Source organism: Pleurodeles waltl, chromosome 1_1, assembly GCF_031143425.1.
Source record: "Pleurodeles waltl isolate 20211129_DDA chromosome 1_1, aPleWal1.hap1.20221129, whole genome shotgun sequence".
In the NCBI taxonomy this organism is placed as follows: domain Eukaryota; kingdom Metazoa; phylum Chordata; class Amphibia; order Caudata; family Salamandridae; genus Pleurodeles; species Pleurodeles waltl.
Window position 1 is genome coordinate 318855907 of NC_090436.1, and position 15993 is coordinate 318871899.

Here is a 15993-nt window from a genome sequence, read left to right on the forward strand (position 1 = left end):
ACAAAGGATTTTTGCCGGAAGTGCACGGAGGCCGGAGTAGCTGCAAAAGTCGCGGTTCCCAGCAATGCAGTCTGGCGTGGGGAGGCAAGGACTTACCTCCACCAAACTTGAACTGAAGAGTCACTGGACTGTGGGAGTCACTTGGACAGAGTTGCTGGATTCAATGGACCTCGCTCGTCGTGCTGAGAGGAGACCCAGGGGACCGGTGATGCAGTTCTTTGGTGCCTGCGGTTGCAGGGGGACGATTCCGTCGACCCACGGGAGATTTCTTCGGAGCTTCTAGTGCAGAGAGGAGGCAGACTACCCCCACAGCATGCACCACCAGGAAAACAGTCGAGAAGGCGGCAGGATCAGCGTTACAGAGTTCATTAGTCGTCTTTGCTACTATGTTGCAGTTTTGCAGGCTTCCAGCGCGGTCAGCAGTCGATTCCTTGGCAGAAGGTGAAGAGAGAGATGCAGAGGAACTCGGATGAGCTCTTGCATTCGTTATCTAAAGTTTCACCAGAGACAGAGACCCTAAATAGCCAGAAAAGAGGGTATGGCTACCTAGGAGAGAGGATAGGCTAGCAACACCTGAAGGAGCCTATCAGAAGGAGTCTCTGACGTCACCTGGTGGCACTGGCCACTCAGAGCAGTCCAGTGTGCCAGCAGCACCTCTGTTTCCAAGATGGCAGAGGTCTGGAGCACACTGGAGGAGCTCTGGACACCTCCCAGGGGAGGTGCAGATCAGGGGAGTGGTCACTCCCCTTTCCTTTGTCCAGTTTCGTGCCAGAGCAGGGCTAAGGGGTCCCTGAACCGGTGTAGATTGGCTTGTGCAGAAATGGGCACCAAAGGTGCCCATGAAAGCATTTCCAGAGGATGGGGGAAGCTACTCCTCCCCTGCCTTCACACCATTTTCCAAAGGGAGAGGGTGTAACACCCTCTCTCAGAGGAAGTCCTTTGTTCTGCCATCCTGGGCCAGGCCTGGCTGGACCCCAGGAGGGCAGAAGCCTGTCTGAGGGGTTGGCAGCAGCAGCAGCTGCAGTGAAACCCCTGAAAAGGCAGTTTGGCAGTACCAGGGTCTGTGCTACAGACCACTGGGATCATGGGATTGTGCCAACTATGCCAGGATGGCATAGAAGGGGCAATTCCATGATCATAGACATGTTACATGGCCATATTCGGAGTTACCATAGTGAAGCTACATATAGGTAGTGACCTATATGTAGTGCACGCATGTAATGGTGTCCCGCACTCACAAAGTCCGGGGAATTGGCCCTGAACAATGTGGGGGCACCTTGGCTAGTGCCAGGGTGCCCTCACACTAAGTAACTTTGCACCTAACCTTTACCAGGTAAAGGTTAGACATATAGGTGACTTATAAGTTACTTAAGTGCAGTGTAAAATGGCTGTGAAATAACGTGGACGTTATTTCACTCAGGCTGCAGTGGCAGGCCTGTGTAAGAATAGTCAGAGCTCCCTATGGGTGGCAAAAGAAATGCTGCAGCCCATAGGGATCTCCTGGAACCCCAATACCCTGGGTACCTTAGTACCATATACTAGGGAATTATAAGGGTGTTCCAGTAAGCCAATATAAATTGGTAAAATTGGTCACTAGCCTGTTAGTGACAATTTGAAAGAAATGAGAGAGCATGACCACTGAGGTTCTGGTTAGCAGAGCCTCAGTGAGACAGTTAGGCATCACACAGGGAACACATACCTATAGGTCACAAACTTATGAGCACTGGGGTCCTGACTAGCAGGGTCCCAGTGACACATAACAAACATACTGAAAACATAGGGTTTTCACTATGAGCACTGGGCCCTGGCTAGCAGGATCCCAGTGAGACAGTGAAAACACCCTGACATACACTCACAAACAGGCCAAAAGTGGGGGTAACAAGGCTAGAAAGAGGCTACTTTCTCACACAACTCCCCCCCAAACGAAGGACAATAAGGCTAACCTTGGCCAGTTGAGACTTTATTGTCTAAGTGGTGATAAGTAGAGAGTAGCTCTGCAATAGACTGGTTACTCCCTTTATCATCCACTATATGGTTACTTCCCTGTGGGGATGTAAACCACCCTGTTTGAAGTTTTTTAGCTAAGCAACAATGTGAAGATGTATTTTCAGAGTTTCTATCAGTAAGTTTTAGTTTAGAGCAGTGGGAATTGTCCACTGAACCTATTTGTAGTGATGGAAATGCCAGACAGGGATGCTGTCTCAGAAAAGCCATGGCTGGGCAAAAACTTTGTCCATATGGCTGGAAGAGAGAACAGGGATGATGTTTCTCTTGAGTTGGAGCAGGGCAGGGATGCTGTCCTATGAGCTCCACACTAGGGCAGGGATGCTGTCCTAAGTGTTGTGAGGCAATGCAGAGTTTCTGCACTAAAGTTTCTCTGGGAGGGTTGGAGGGATGCTCCATGTTAACTAAAATGGTGCTCTTTTTCACACCAATGTTAGTTATCCCACAGAGAGGTACTTCTACCTCAGTGAGTACAGCTTTGCCAGCTGATGCTTCCTTTGGAACAGGTGCCACCCCAGGAGAGGTTTCTCCCACCACAGGAATGGTATCCTGAATGGCAGGGTGGTTAGGGGATACTGTGATACCCTTTTTACCTGTTGATGGAGAGGGATCCTGAGTTTTCAGGCCTTCTCTCCTTTGCTTTTTCATTTCAGTAGATATGAGAGGGAACAATTCCTCTGGGATGCCCAGCATGGCTGCATGGGCATAAAACTCTACATCAGCCCAACCTGAGGCCTCTAGGTCATTACCTAAGAGACAGTCTACAGGTAAGCTAGGTGATACCACCACCTGCTTAGGGCCAGTAACTCCACCCCAACTAAACTGAATTATAGCTAAGGGAAGAAACTTAGTGGAGTTATGGACATCAATAATTTTATACTGTTGTCCAATGATGTGTTGTTCAGGAGCCACTAGGTTTTCAGTCACCAAAGTGATACTGACACCTGTGTCCCTGTAGGCCTGGGCCTCAACACCATTTATTGATACTGTCTGCCTGTACTTATCCATTGTAAGGGGACAAGCAGCCAGTGTGGCAAGGCCAATGCCGCTAGGTGTGACAGAAACTGTCTTGGGACTGACTACCCCAGTTTCTATGATGGACCCATAAGTGAACCCAACTACACCCTTTGCTTGACTGTTGCCAGCAGTCCCACCACTAGTACCACTACTGCTAGGGGCACTAGAGCTTGATGTATTAGTGGTGGTAGGCTCAGGGGGTTTACCTGGACAGGACTTATCCCCTGGCCTATGGCCTCTGTTTTTACACACAAAGCACCAAGGCTTTTTAAATTGTGTAGGTTGAGAAGAAGAAGAATTTGTTTTATCCCCACCCCCTGAAGAGTGTTTAAGATTTGAAGTGGGATCTTTGGTTTTACCCTTATCCCCATGCTTATTTTGAGATTTTTCACCATCTTTCTTCTTATTGTTCTCTTTGTCACCCCCTGTATGAACTTTTCTGTTCACCCTTGTTCTGACCCATTTGTCTGCCTTCTTTCCCAATTCTTGGGGAGAGGTCAGATCAGAGTCCACCAGGTACTGGTGCAACAAATCAGACACACAATTATTAAGAATATGCTCTCTCAGGATCAAGTTATACAGGCGGTCATAATCAGTAACTTTACTGCCATGTAACCACCCCTCCAAGGCCTTCACTGAATGGTCAATGAAATCAACCCAGTCTTGTGAAGACTCCTTTTTGGTCTCTCTGAACTTTATCCTGTATTGTTCAGTGGTTAAGCCATAACCATCCAGGAGTGCATTCTTAAGAACTTTGTAATCATTAGCTTCATTTTCTTTCACAGTAAGGAGCCTATCCCTACCTTTTCCACTAAATGATAGCCATAGGATAGCAGCCCACTGCCTTTGAGGGACATCCTGTACAGCACAGGCCCTCTCAAGTGCAGCAAACCACTTGTTAATGTCATCCCCCTCCTTATAAGGGGGAACTATCTTGTGCAGATTCCTGGAATCATGCTCTTTTGCAGGATGACTATGGGGAATACTGCTGCTGCCACCATGGGTTTCTAAACCCAGTTTCTGTCTCTCCTTCTCTACTTCTAAAGTCTGTCTCTCCAAATCCAGCTGTTGCTTCTTGAGCTTCAGTCTGGTTTGTTCCACTCTCAATCTATTGAGCTCCCTTTCTAACAATCTGTCATCAGGGTGGGTGGGAGGGACATGTCTTGAAACAGAAGTATGATGAGAATGGACAGAAGGAGACCTGTCCCTTACAGAGGGCACCCTAACAGCTTGGCTAACAGAAACATCATTTCTACTGTGATGAGAATGAATGCTCTTGCTATGATGTGAGACAACACTATCTGTATGGTGTGACTCAACATCAGTACCAACTATGCTAGACTGTCGAGTAATGGGCAGGCTTGGAAGTTTCTTTCCTGAATCTTTTCCTGGGGGAGTCCCTGGATCAGATTGGGAACCATTAGCTACTTTTTCAACAGATGGGGCACTTTTAGCCTTATCTTGTTCTCTAAGCATGTTAAGTAACAATTCCAAGGAAGGATTCTTCCCTACACTCAAACCTCTCTCTATGCAGAGACTCCTTGCTCCTTTCCAGCTAAGGTGATCATATGCAAGTTTGGACAGATCAACATTTTGGCCTGTGCCAGACATTTTTTAGAGAGAGTTAAAGTGATAGAAAAAGAGAAAAAAGTTTGTCAGAGCTTTTAGAAAGACAGGAAAAAAAACTTTTACAACTTTTTAGAACTTTTTAGAAAGTTAGAAGTACTTTTCAGCACTTAGAAAAGAGTGAAAAGAGGAAATGCAAAACTTTTTGGTTATGTGTATATACACTGAACTTGTTTTGTATATTTTTCTCTTATGAAAAGTACAATGACAAGAGTGGTAAGTAGTCTCAAAGCACTTATCCCACCGCTGCACAACCAATGTAGGAGGCTGGACTGGCTGGTAGTGAGTACCTAGGGGTACTTGCACCTTGCACCAGGCCCAGTTATCCCTTATTAGTGTATAGGGTGTCTAGCAGCATAGGCTGATAGATAATGGTAGCTTAGCAGAGCAGCTTAGGCTGAACTAGGAGACGAGTGAAGCTCCTACAGTACCACTTAGTGTCATATGCACAATATCATAAGAAAACACAATACACAGTTATACTAAAAATAAAGGTACTTTATTTTTATGACAATATGCCAAAGTATCTCAGAGTGTACCCTCAGTATGAGGATAGCAAATATACACAAGATATATATACACAATACCAAAATATGCAGTAATAGTCTTAGAAAACAGTGCAAACAATGTATAGTTACAATAGGATGCAATGGAGACACATAGGGATAGGGGCAACACAAACCATATACTCCAAAAGTGGAATGCGAACCACGAATGGACCCCAAACCTATGTGACCTTGTAGAGGGTCGCTGGGACTATTAGAAAATAGTAAGGGTTAGAAAAATAGCCCACCCCAAGACCCTGAAAAGTGAGTGCAAAGTGCACTAAAGTTCCCCGAAGGACATAGAAGTCGTGATAGGGGAATTCTGCAGGAAAGACACAAACCAACAATGCAACAACAATGGATTTCCAGTCGAGGGTACCTGTGGAACAAGGGGACCAAGTCCAAAAGTCACAAGCAAGTCCGAGATGGGCAGATGCCCAGGAAATGCCAGCTGTGGGTGCAAAGATGCTGCTAATGGACAGTAGAAGTGTAGGTTTCTGCAAGAACGACAAGGGCTAGAGACTTTCCCTTTGGAGGACGGATCTCTCACGCCGTGGAGAGTCGTGCAGAAGTGTTTTCCTGCCGAAAGACCGCCAACAAGCCTTGCTACCTGCAAATTGTGCGGTAAGGGTTTTTGGATGCTGCTGTGGCCCAGGAGGGACCAGGATGTTGCCAATTGCGTCAGGGGACAGAGGGGGCGTCAAGCAAGACAAGAAGCCCTCTCAGCAGCAGGCAGCACCCGCAGAAGTGCCAGAAACAGGCCCTATGAGGATGCGTGAAATGGTGCTCACTCGAAGTTGCACAAAGGAGTCCCACGTCGCCGGAGAACAACTTAGGAGGTCATGCAATGCAGGTTAGAGTGCCGTGGACCCAGGCTGGACTGTGCACAAAGGATTTCTGCCGGAAGTGCACGGAGGCCGGAGTAGCTGCGAAAGTCGCGGTTCCCAGCAATGCAGTCTGGCGTGGGGAGGCAAGGACTTACCTCCACCAAACTTGGACTGAAGAGTCACTGGACTGTGGGAGTCACTTGGACAGAGTTGCTGGATTCAAGGGACCTCGCTCGTCATGCTGAGAGGAGACCCAGGGGACCGGTGATGCAGTTCTTTGGTGCCTGCGGTTGCAGGGGGACGATTCCGTCGACCCACGGGAGATTTCTTCGGAGCTTCTAGTGCAGAGAGGAGGCAGACTACCCCCACAGCATGCACCACCAGGAAAACAGTCGAGAAGGCGGCAGGATCAGCGTTACAGAGTTGCAGTAGTCGTCTTTGCTACTATGTTGCAGTTTTGCAGGCTTCCAGCGCGGTCAGCAGTCGATTCCTTGGCAGAAGGTGAAGAGAGAGATGCAGAGGAACTCGGATGAGCTCTTGCATTCGTTATCTAAAGTTTCCCCAGAGACAGAGACCCTAAATAGCCAGAAAAGAGGGTTTGGCTACCTAGGAGAGAGGATAGGCTAGAAACACCTGAAGGAGCCTATCAGAAGGAGTCTCTGACGTCACCTGGTGGCACTGGCCACACAGAGCAGTCCAGTGTGCCAGCAGCACCTCTGTTTCCAAGATGACAGAGGTCTGGAGCACACTGGAGGAGCTCTGGACACCTCCCAGGGGAGGTGCAGGTCAGGGGAGTGGTCACTCCCCTTTCCTTTGTCCAGTTTCGCGCCAGAGCAGGGCTAAGGGGTCCCTGAACCGGTGTAGACTGGCTTATGTAGAAATGGGCACCAAAGGTGCCCATGAAAGCATTTCCAGAGGCTGGGGGAGGCTACTCCTCCCCTGCCTTCACACCATTTTCCAAAGGGAGAGGGTGTAACACCCTCTCTCAGAGGAAGTCCTTTGTTCTGCCATCCTGGGCCAGGCCTGGCTGGACCCCAGGAGGGCAGAAGCCTGTCTGAGGGGTTGGCAGCAGCAGCAGCTGCAGTGAAACCCCTGAAAAGGCAGTTTGGCAGTACCAGGGTCTGTGCTACAGACCACTGGGATCATGTGATTGTGCCAACTATGCCAGGATGGCATAGAGGGGGCAATTCCATGATCATAGACATGTTACATGGCCATATTCGGAGTTACCATTGTGAAGCTACATATAGGTAGTGACCTATATGTAGTGCACGCGTGTAATGGTGTCCCCGCACTCACAAAGTCCGGGGAATTGGCCCTGAACAATGTGGGGGCACCTTGGCTAGTGCCAGGGTGCCCTCACACTAAGTAACTTTGCACCTAACCTTTACCAGGTAAAGGTTAGACATATAGGTGGCTTATAAGTTACTTAAGTGCAGTGTAAAATGGCTGTGAAATAACGTGGACGTTATTTCACTCAGGCTGCAGTGGCAGGCCTGTGTAAGAATAGTCAGAGCTCCCTATGGGTGGCAAAAGAAATGCTGCAGCCCATAGGGATCTCCTGGAACCCCAATACCCTGGGTACCTTAGTACCATATACTAGGAAATTATAAGGGTGTTCCAGTAAGCCAATATAAATTGGTAAAATTGGTCACTAGCCTGTTAGTGACAATTTGAAAGAAATGAGAGAGCATGACCACTGAGGTTCTGGTTAGCAGAGCCTCAGTGAGACAGTTAGGCATCACACAGGGAACACATACGTATAGGTCACAAACTTATGAGCACTGGGGTCCTGACTAGCAGGGTCCCAGTGACACATAACAAACATACTGAAAACATAGGGTTTTCACTATGAGCACTGGGCCCTGGCTAGCAGGATCCCAGTGAGACAGTGAAAACACCCTGACATACACTCACAAACAGGCCAAAAGTGGGGGTAACAAGGCTAGAAAGAGGCTACTTTCTCACACAAAGGATACGTAAAACTAACCACACTACAGTGGTAGATGCTAGCCCAGTTGTGCTAGGCGCAGTCCTGCTCCAGGAACAGCGTGATCAGGAATGGATGCCAGTAGTGTATGCGAGTGGGGCGTCTTCAGCAGTTGAGGCCCGATATGCACATATCGAAAGGGAGGTATTGGCCATTCACTGGGGCTGTCAGCATTTTCACCTCTATGTTTATAGAGGAGAATTCCAGGTCGTCACTGAACACAAACCCCTCACCTTGATGTTTGCTGGGTCGACAAGGCTGGCACCGCCCCGGATTGAACATTGGGCCATCCTACTCCAATCGAATAGATTCAAGGTAATCTACTGCCCCGGGGTAAACAATCCTGCCTATTACCTGTCACAACACCCCTGTGCCTCCACCCGGCAGAGTAAAGAGGAAGAGGGAGAGACACAGAAAGCTTTGTGAGGATGGTAGTAAAGGCAGCCTGTCCAGTGGCCCTCACGTTGTCGGAGATAGCTTAAGCCTCCAACAGAAATCCTGTAATAGGTCACGTTGAGGAAGCACTGGCCCAGCAAGAGTGGAAGCACTTCCTGGAGGGCACAAGGTCTCTGAATCAGGAAGAACGCATGGCTATGCAGGTGGTGTGGAAGGTGTGACATGAGCTATCCGTGAGGATGATGGAATTCTACTACGGGGCCAGAAGTTAGTGCTTCCCCGCTGTCTTTGGGACAGGGCCACCAAGGGGCCGCCAAAACAAAAGCTCGTCTTAGGAGCAAAGTATTGTTTCCTGGCATAGACACACTGGTTGATACCAGGATAATGAGGTGTTACCCCTACGCAATCACCACCATCTATCAACCCACAGCTCCTGTGATCACGGAAGCCCCTAGTGTCAGACCATGGCCCAAGATTAGCATGGATTTTGGCAGCTTCCCTGATGGACGACTGACTCTGGTCTTGATTGACTCCTACACCTGTTTCTGGTGGTAGAGCTGGTTGCATTGACAGCGTTTGAAAATGTGAAACGGATGCCAGAAAAGGTCTTCGCCCTGTTCGGCCTCCCTGAGGAGCTACATACGGACAATGGCCCACCATTCCAGGGGCAAACATTTGGAGATTACCTTGCCCACCTAGCCATACGCCACTGCCACATCACCCCGCGCTGGCCTCAGGCCAACGGGAACGTCAAACGTTTCATGTGGACCCTGAACTGAGCCCAGAGGATTGGGGTGGAGCAAGGTGATGAGGCGGAGGGGTGCATGCACCAGTTTCTAGGGGCATATCGACAGATGGCCCATGACACCACGGGTTGTGCCCCCATGGTTTTGATGTTCTAGTAGCCTCCAAGGGACTGTATCCCTGCTGACTCCCAGTGGAGGCCCAACGAGCTGGATCAGGAGGCTACGCAGGAGAAACAGCAGAGGACCAATCAAAAAGCCAGTGCCGGGAGGAGAACAAAGTACCCTGATTCTCAATTGGGTGACACCGTGGTGGTTAAGGACAGGCATCCTGGTTGGAAGTTCCAGACCCCCTATGAACCTGGAACGTGGAAGGTGGTGGTGGTGCGGGGAACAATGGTGACCACCCAGAAGGGAGAGGTAAGGGTCACTCAAAATGTATCCTGGTTCAAATGAGCGGAGTCTTCCAGTGATAGCACCAGGGATGACGCTGACGAAGAGTAGAACGAAGAAGACGATGGAGAAGTTATGGAATATGAGTAGCAGGCGAATCGACAAGCTCCTAGCTAAGCTCCAGTGTTGTCAACGAATGGTGTGGGACATGCCGAACTGCTGGGTTGGAGTGGGAGGTATCACCTGTGACCCAACCCGCCACCCAGCCAGAGACTAAGAGACTTTGTATGCTAAGAAGTCTGCTGTTGTCTAGGACTCCATGGGTTCTGTATGACTAGTTTTTTCTATCATGTCCTTTTTCTTCTTCCTACCTTTTCTTTATTTGACTATCTCTTGTCTGCCCAGATCGGCAGTTTTCTCCATATGGGGTTGTGCTGCTGGGGTAATACCTGGGAGGAATGTACAGAGCCACCAGGGCTCTCCTATACAATGTTGCCGATATAGGGCATACGGGCCGGGCTGTTGACCAAGGTCTTAAATAAAGAGGAGCACTGATGACCCTGCAGTTGCTCATAGTACCCCACCATTGTGTTAACATAATGCTTGTATGAATGGTGTGGGGCGCTAGCAGAGCATTGCGCAAGGCCACGCTACAAGCATAAAGAAATAAAAGCATCTTAATTCAGCCAACCCAAGGAACATCTGAACTTGAAGTACATTAGCATAAATATTTCTGGTACACAGGTTAGAAGACAGAGGTGAAAGAAAACAGCCTTATTAAGGCCAACAATTGCATCATTCCCTTCAAGCTCATTTCTGACCTGAATAGAGACTGAATCACTCTTTGTCTCAGCCATAAATATCCTACATTTGACAAAAATGGTGATGGAGTAGCTACCTAATCTGGGCTCTTCATCACCTTCCATCTCAGTTGTTGGTCTAATTTGGTCACTCTTCCCCTTATTTGCCTAATCAAATAAGTGTGCTCATATGCATTATAACTCCTGATTCTTCCTTACCCATTTAATTTGAAGTCCCAGCTTTCCTTCGTGATTTGGTTAGTTAGATTTAGTTTTCATATATGTATGTGAATAACATCAGAGTGTTCCTGAATAAATGGCTGAGCTAGGTGTCACTATTTGTATCTTCTAGTATGTCTCCATTATACATTTGTGGATACTTTTGAACAAATTAAGATTGAATTGGACAAACCACACTTTTGTCCCTGAATTTGTTGACCAACTATCTTGTGGTCTTGCAGTTTATCATGTCCCGATGGTGAAAGATATCAGCATTAAGTTCAAACCTCAAATGACTACTCGTCCACATTGGGAAAAAATGATTTGGATTCTTACCTAATTTTTAAACACTGAAGATAATTATTCATTGTTCTAGATTTCCCAGCAGAGTAATAATGTTATATGCATTGGAAAATTAAATCTAGATCAGTGTAATTCTGCTTACTATGTCTTCAAGGTGTGTTTATCACCAGTGGATCCACAATACAGTTGAGCAACATCTTCTGGGCTCAAGTGTCAAGATGCTACTAGGGTTCAGTTGACTAGTTACCAAGCCAAGGCTGAATTAATGAACGTCTCTTTTCCTGGAAAATAAGGCACTGTATTTTGCCCCAGTTCTGTGTTTGTACTCACACATCTCTATCCTGTTTGTTGTATTCTCTAGTCCTCTTACAGCTTAAATGAAGATTCATGTTATAAAGTGAGTGTACGTGGTATGGCTTACTCGTATCATGCTGCTTGCCAGTGGAATGATTTCTGTCATCCTGCTGTGTTGCTGTCTGACCATGTTCAGTTTTAGCAATACTGGTAAAAGTTGGTCCTACACACATTTGAGGGGATTCTATGGAACTGCCTGGAAGCCTTTTGGTAGATGTGTTTTACTATTCCAAAAAAACATTTCACATCGTATCATACCTTAATTGGAGGACCTCATCATGCACTGTGCAAATCTAGTCCATCTGTGGCATGCAGCATTTTCCTCAGTAGACTATGGAATAAGTACATGGAGTACAGGGATACACTGTCCATCTCTCTACAGTGAAGATGGCTGGAACTGTAATTGAAAGGGTAACTTGTCTTACCTTGCATGCCCTTCTACAATCTATTTAAGAGTGAATTTAGGAGGAGCACTTCTGTCGTCACCAGTAGAGAGCGTCCATCCAGGCATATATGTGATTGCAAGTCTAGTGTACAACTCATGATGGCAGTACTGCTTCAGTCGTGCATCTATGTATGAATTCCAGGACAATTCTGTCACAGTATTCCACACAAGACAATGGCACCACCTCTGTATCCCTATTTTGGATGCGTCGGAGAGGTACCTCCCTGCCTCTTGTTTCCTTGCCTATCAATGATCCACTGCACTGCAGGCTCCTTATCCTCGTCCATCTCATACTCTTATCTCTCATCTCTTGCATTTCTCACAGACTACCTCCACATCATCTTCTGTCTTTTCCTTGATTTAGTCCTCCTTTTCACGAGCAACATTTTTCTCACAGTCTTAAAATGAAAGCACCAACTTGTCAACCAGTCACGCCCTGAAACTCCAGTCAAGTAGAGATCAAAAGACACGTAGTTCGAAGTTGTGCCAAGCCCTGAAAACTGATACCAAGGCCTTGATTCCAGAGTTACAATGCCTGTTAACTACTGTTTCACCACGGTGAGGTATTTCCTAGGTGTGGTAAATGTCTCTTATTTCTTAAAGAATCGGTATTTAACTCACCACTTACCACAAGCTTTTCCTTTTTCTTGGGCCCTACACATTTTGGCAGGTTTTACGTATGAACTCTGCCACTGGAAAACATTGAGTTGCAATAACTATCACACAACCTAGAATTTTGAGCCCTGGACAAACTCCTATTTGCACAAAGATCGGAATGTACTCCGACCCCTTTTCATAAGCAAGGTCTAAATATTGGCAGCTGTATTCACCTAACCACATATCGCTGCCTTTTCTGGAATTGTTTAAATGTTCAAGATGCTATGGGATATTTTTCTTGTATAAATCAACCCACTAAATCGTAAGATTTTCAGTTACTTGAACTGATCCTTTTTGGATAATTTGCAAACCTGAAAATGCACCAATGGGGAAGTAAGCATTTTACCATTCAATTAACATGTAACAATTTAGAGGGCAGAAATATTTTTGAAACCTTTTTCATGAAATGGAAAGTTCAGATGCAGTACATGCCTAAGCAAACAAGCTGTTCTCATAAGGAAGAAATCTGTAAAATGCCCTCAATAAAAAGAACAAACTCTGATGCTCAGCTGTACATTGTTAAATGGTGTAAAAACATAAATATTCAATACCAGTAGAGTTGTGAACAGAACAGCAGTGGGCAACGTGCTCCAACCCTTCAATATAGAGAGCTGTATGGCAGGCCAGCTATTTTGAAAAGGATCCAGAAAATGATAAAACAAGTTGCTGAAATCAGAAAAGCAGATTCGTTTTGAGTACATTGTACATAAATAGTCTTCCCTGGGTTGGGCATCACCCTCAGAAATACATATAGTTAATAGCAAATACGCCTTCACAAGTGATATTGTTACAGTGTAATCCAAAACTGTTCAGCAAACAAAATGACAACAATCTAGATCCTGGAAATGCACTTGCTTACATGCCAGGCAGCACATTTATTGTGCAAATATTTCACCATCAAATGCAAACAAAGACAGGAATAAAGAAAGCAGATGAAAACAGGCGATGAAAACAGGCAGACCAGGTGTTTGTCAAATGGAGACATGGAGACCAGGTGATGAGCACCCAATCTCAGCTCACAGAGGGACCCTGAAGATCACCTATGTTTTCCTAAAAACATATCACTTAATAAATGCATTAATTCTGGCGACGCGTGACCAAGCTGCACTGTGAATGAGCCATGAGCATAAAAGCAAAGGTTTCAGTGAATCTTACAGAATTATCTTTGCACAACAACACTACTTGGCAACGGCACCTAGGTAGCACATTGCAGGCACATCACCACCGACCAAAAACTAGTTCAGCCTCCCCCTCCAGCCCAGCACTGAACAGGTCGGAAACTTCACGGCCAGGCACGCATGGCTACAAATGTATTCTAATACAAAGACAGGTGCCGCATGCGTCCTGGACTTGACAGAAAAGGTTGATTTACAGGTAACAACACACCTATGCCTCGGTCGTCGAGGTCTGGCAAATGGCACCGCCTCCAGGATGCCGACGTGCAGCGCTCGGTATGTACCTGATGCACAAATTGAGCCTGATTCCTCTTTACACATCTTGAAAATAAATAGGGATAAGTTGCTAAAAGAGCATGGCAATGTGCACAAACAGCGCATGTGACCAAACTGACTGGGATAGCCTCTTCCCACCCAACCAGTGCACACCTTGCCGATGTGTTGTAATTCCAAGGTGGATGTGCCCAGGAGTCTTTGGCACTAGGACTTTTTACATCTGGTGGGATAGTTTATTTCTGCATCTACTTTTCTCCTCGGTTTTGGAAGTGGTCCCTCTCTTGGCCTGTTGGTCTTCTGGGCCAGCAGCTTCCTGACTGACTGTCAGCTTTGCCTCTTCTGGAATGTGAGAACTACCATTCTAGAGTATGTGCACCGGAAGTGGCTTCGGTTCTCGGTGAATAGAGAGATCCACACTGTTTCCTGCAGCATGCCCGGACTTCAAGCTCCTCGTCGCTTTCACGGGGGGAATCTGCTGCAAAGTCTGTGGCATAAGGATAATTGTTATCCTCTTTCTACCTGGCAGATTTTAGATCACACATTTTAAGGTTCTGGTGTGAGTTATATTTACTTGTTGCATGCCTGCTCCACTTGGGATGCACAAATCACCAAGCATGATGTGATATTTATTTAAGCTCCTTATATTAACCTGTTTTTTTTTTAAGTCTGTCATCCCACCAGGAATATTACTACTTTGGAAATATTACTCCCCTCTACTAGAAATGAGTTCTTTAAGACATTGCCATTACTCGATCAGTTGTGGAGAATTATTTATTTGATTTACATTGTACTGTACTATATGCTCCACATACAAAATAACATTTCCCTCTTTCAGTAGTGGATGCCATTTCTTAAAAAACAATCTAAAAAGAACATTCTGGAATGCATCAAGAGGCATCGAAAAAATGGGGGTGGGGGGTGGAGAAACATACTGCAGATTATTTGCCTAGGTATACTTTACTGTAAAGTGGAACACATTTGAAATGACAATATAGCACAAAATCGTAAAAAGGTGCATATAGTTGAAAACTGTAATGGCACAGAAAAACTAAAAATGATGGAATTGGATGTGCCAATAGAAATTGCTAGTGGTTCAGAATATAGCAGGTGTGTTATCCATCACTTTATTGATCTAGACAAGGGCCAGGGCCCGCTGTGTCACAAGATTCAAGCTGGATCTCACTGATGGGGCCGAACAGGGCCAGGACTGGTCTGCTTTGCTTACAGTTATAGTTAGAGGGGCCATGTAATGGCCATTTGGACTGACCCTTTTATTGAAGGCCAAGACTGAGGCAAATGGTCCGTGTCTGCAGAGACACAGGGGAGCTAACAGAAACAATTGACTCAGTGCATCCCGAATAGTTACCTGTAGCATCATCTACGGAACGACCAGTGAGATCCTGCTAACTCACGGTGTCCATGCCCCATCCACGGGTATCACAAATGAAAACACAATACATTGTTTTGCTATGCATCGTGAAACATTTTATTATTGATAACGCGTCCAGCCCTTGTAAATTACCTGTACCTGGACACGTTGGAGGTCGGTGAATCTTTTAACCGAGTCGGGCTCTCCTCATCCTAGAATAGTCGGGTCACTCAGATCCATAATCAATAACTATTGCAATTGGTAATCAATACTCAATTAATAGCTCAATATATTACATCAGAAATCAATAACAGTTGGTATTTCGGCACACCATGACCTTTCAGTCATGAATAACCACACCAGTTTATCAAAAGTTAATGAATTTATTTCCCTATATTAACAAAGCTAACACGATATATATAAGTCTCAAAATCAAATGATATATGTATATGAACATTACTGGCTTTCCATAACGGCAGAAGAAACGCAATCTACGCAAAATCTGAATAATGATACACTCAGTTATGGCAATGCAAATCACTAATATGACTAACTGTATTTGACTAATTTCATACATTGGTCAGCATGACAAGATTTCAAATTAGCATGGTACATCGAATGAATACCTCAACTAGCCTCTAATTAGCATTGGCATGTGGGGCTTCATGCAAAACGAATTTAGTCAACACAAATTTGGAAAACTTCTAGCTAGGACCCTATCAAAATAGCAGTTGGTACCTAAAAGGAAAAACACAATGGATAATACATTTATCCTTTCATATTTACCAAATACAAACAGCATTCAAGAAAAGTCTTCGTCCCTCAGGTACCAGTTCGATCAGCATGGGGCAGGG

The 15993-nt window shown here is 45.9% G+C and overlaps 1 protein-coding gene across 1 annotated transcript in view; it reads right to left on the reverse strand.

The window, feature by feature from the left end:
• Positions 1-12022: 12022 nt before the first annotated feature.
• Positions 12023-15993, reverse strand: part of LOC138296151 (uncharacterized) — a 102322-nt gene continuing 98351 nt past the window's right edge. Inside the window, exon 5 of the mRNA XM_069235069.1 lies at positions 12023-12060. Coding sequence (XP_069091170.1) covers positions 12023-12060 — 38 coding nt within the window. The remainder of the gene's footprint in view (positions 12061-15993) is intronic.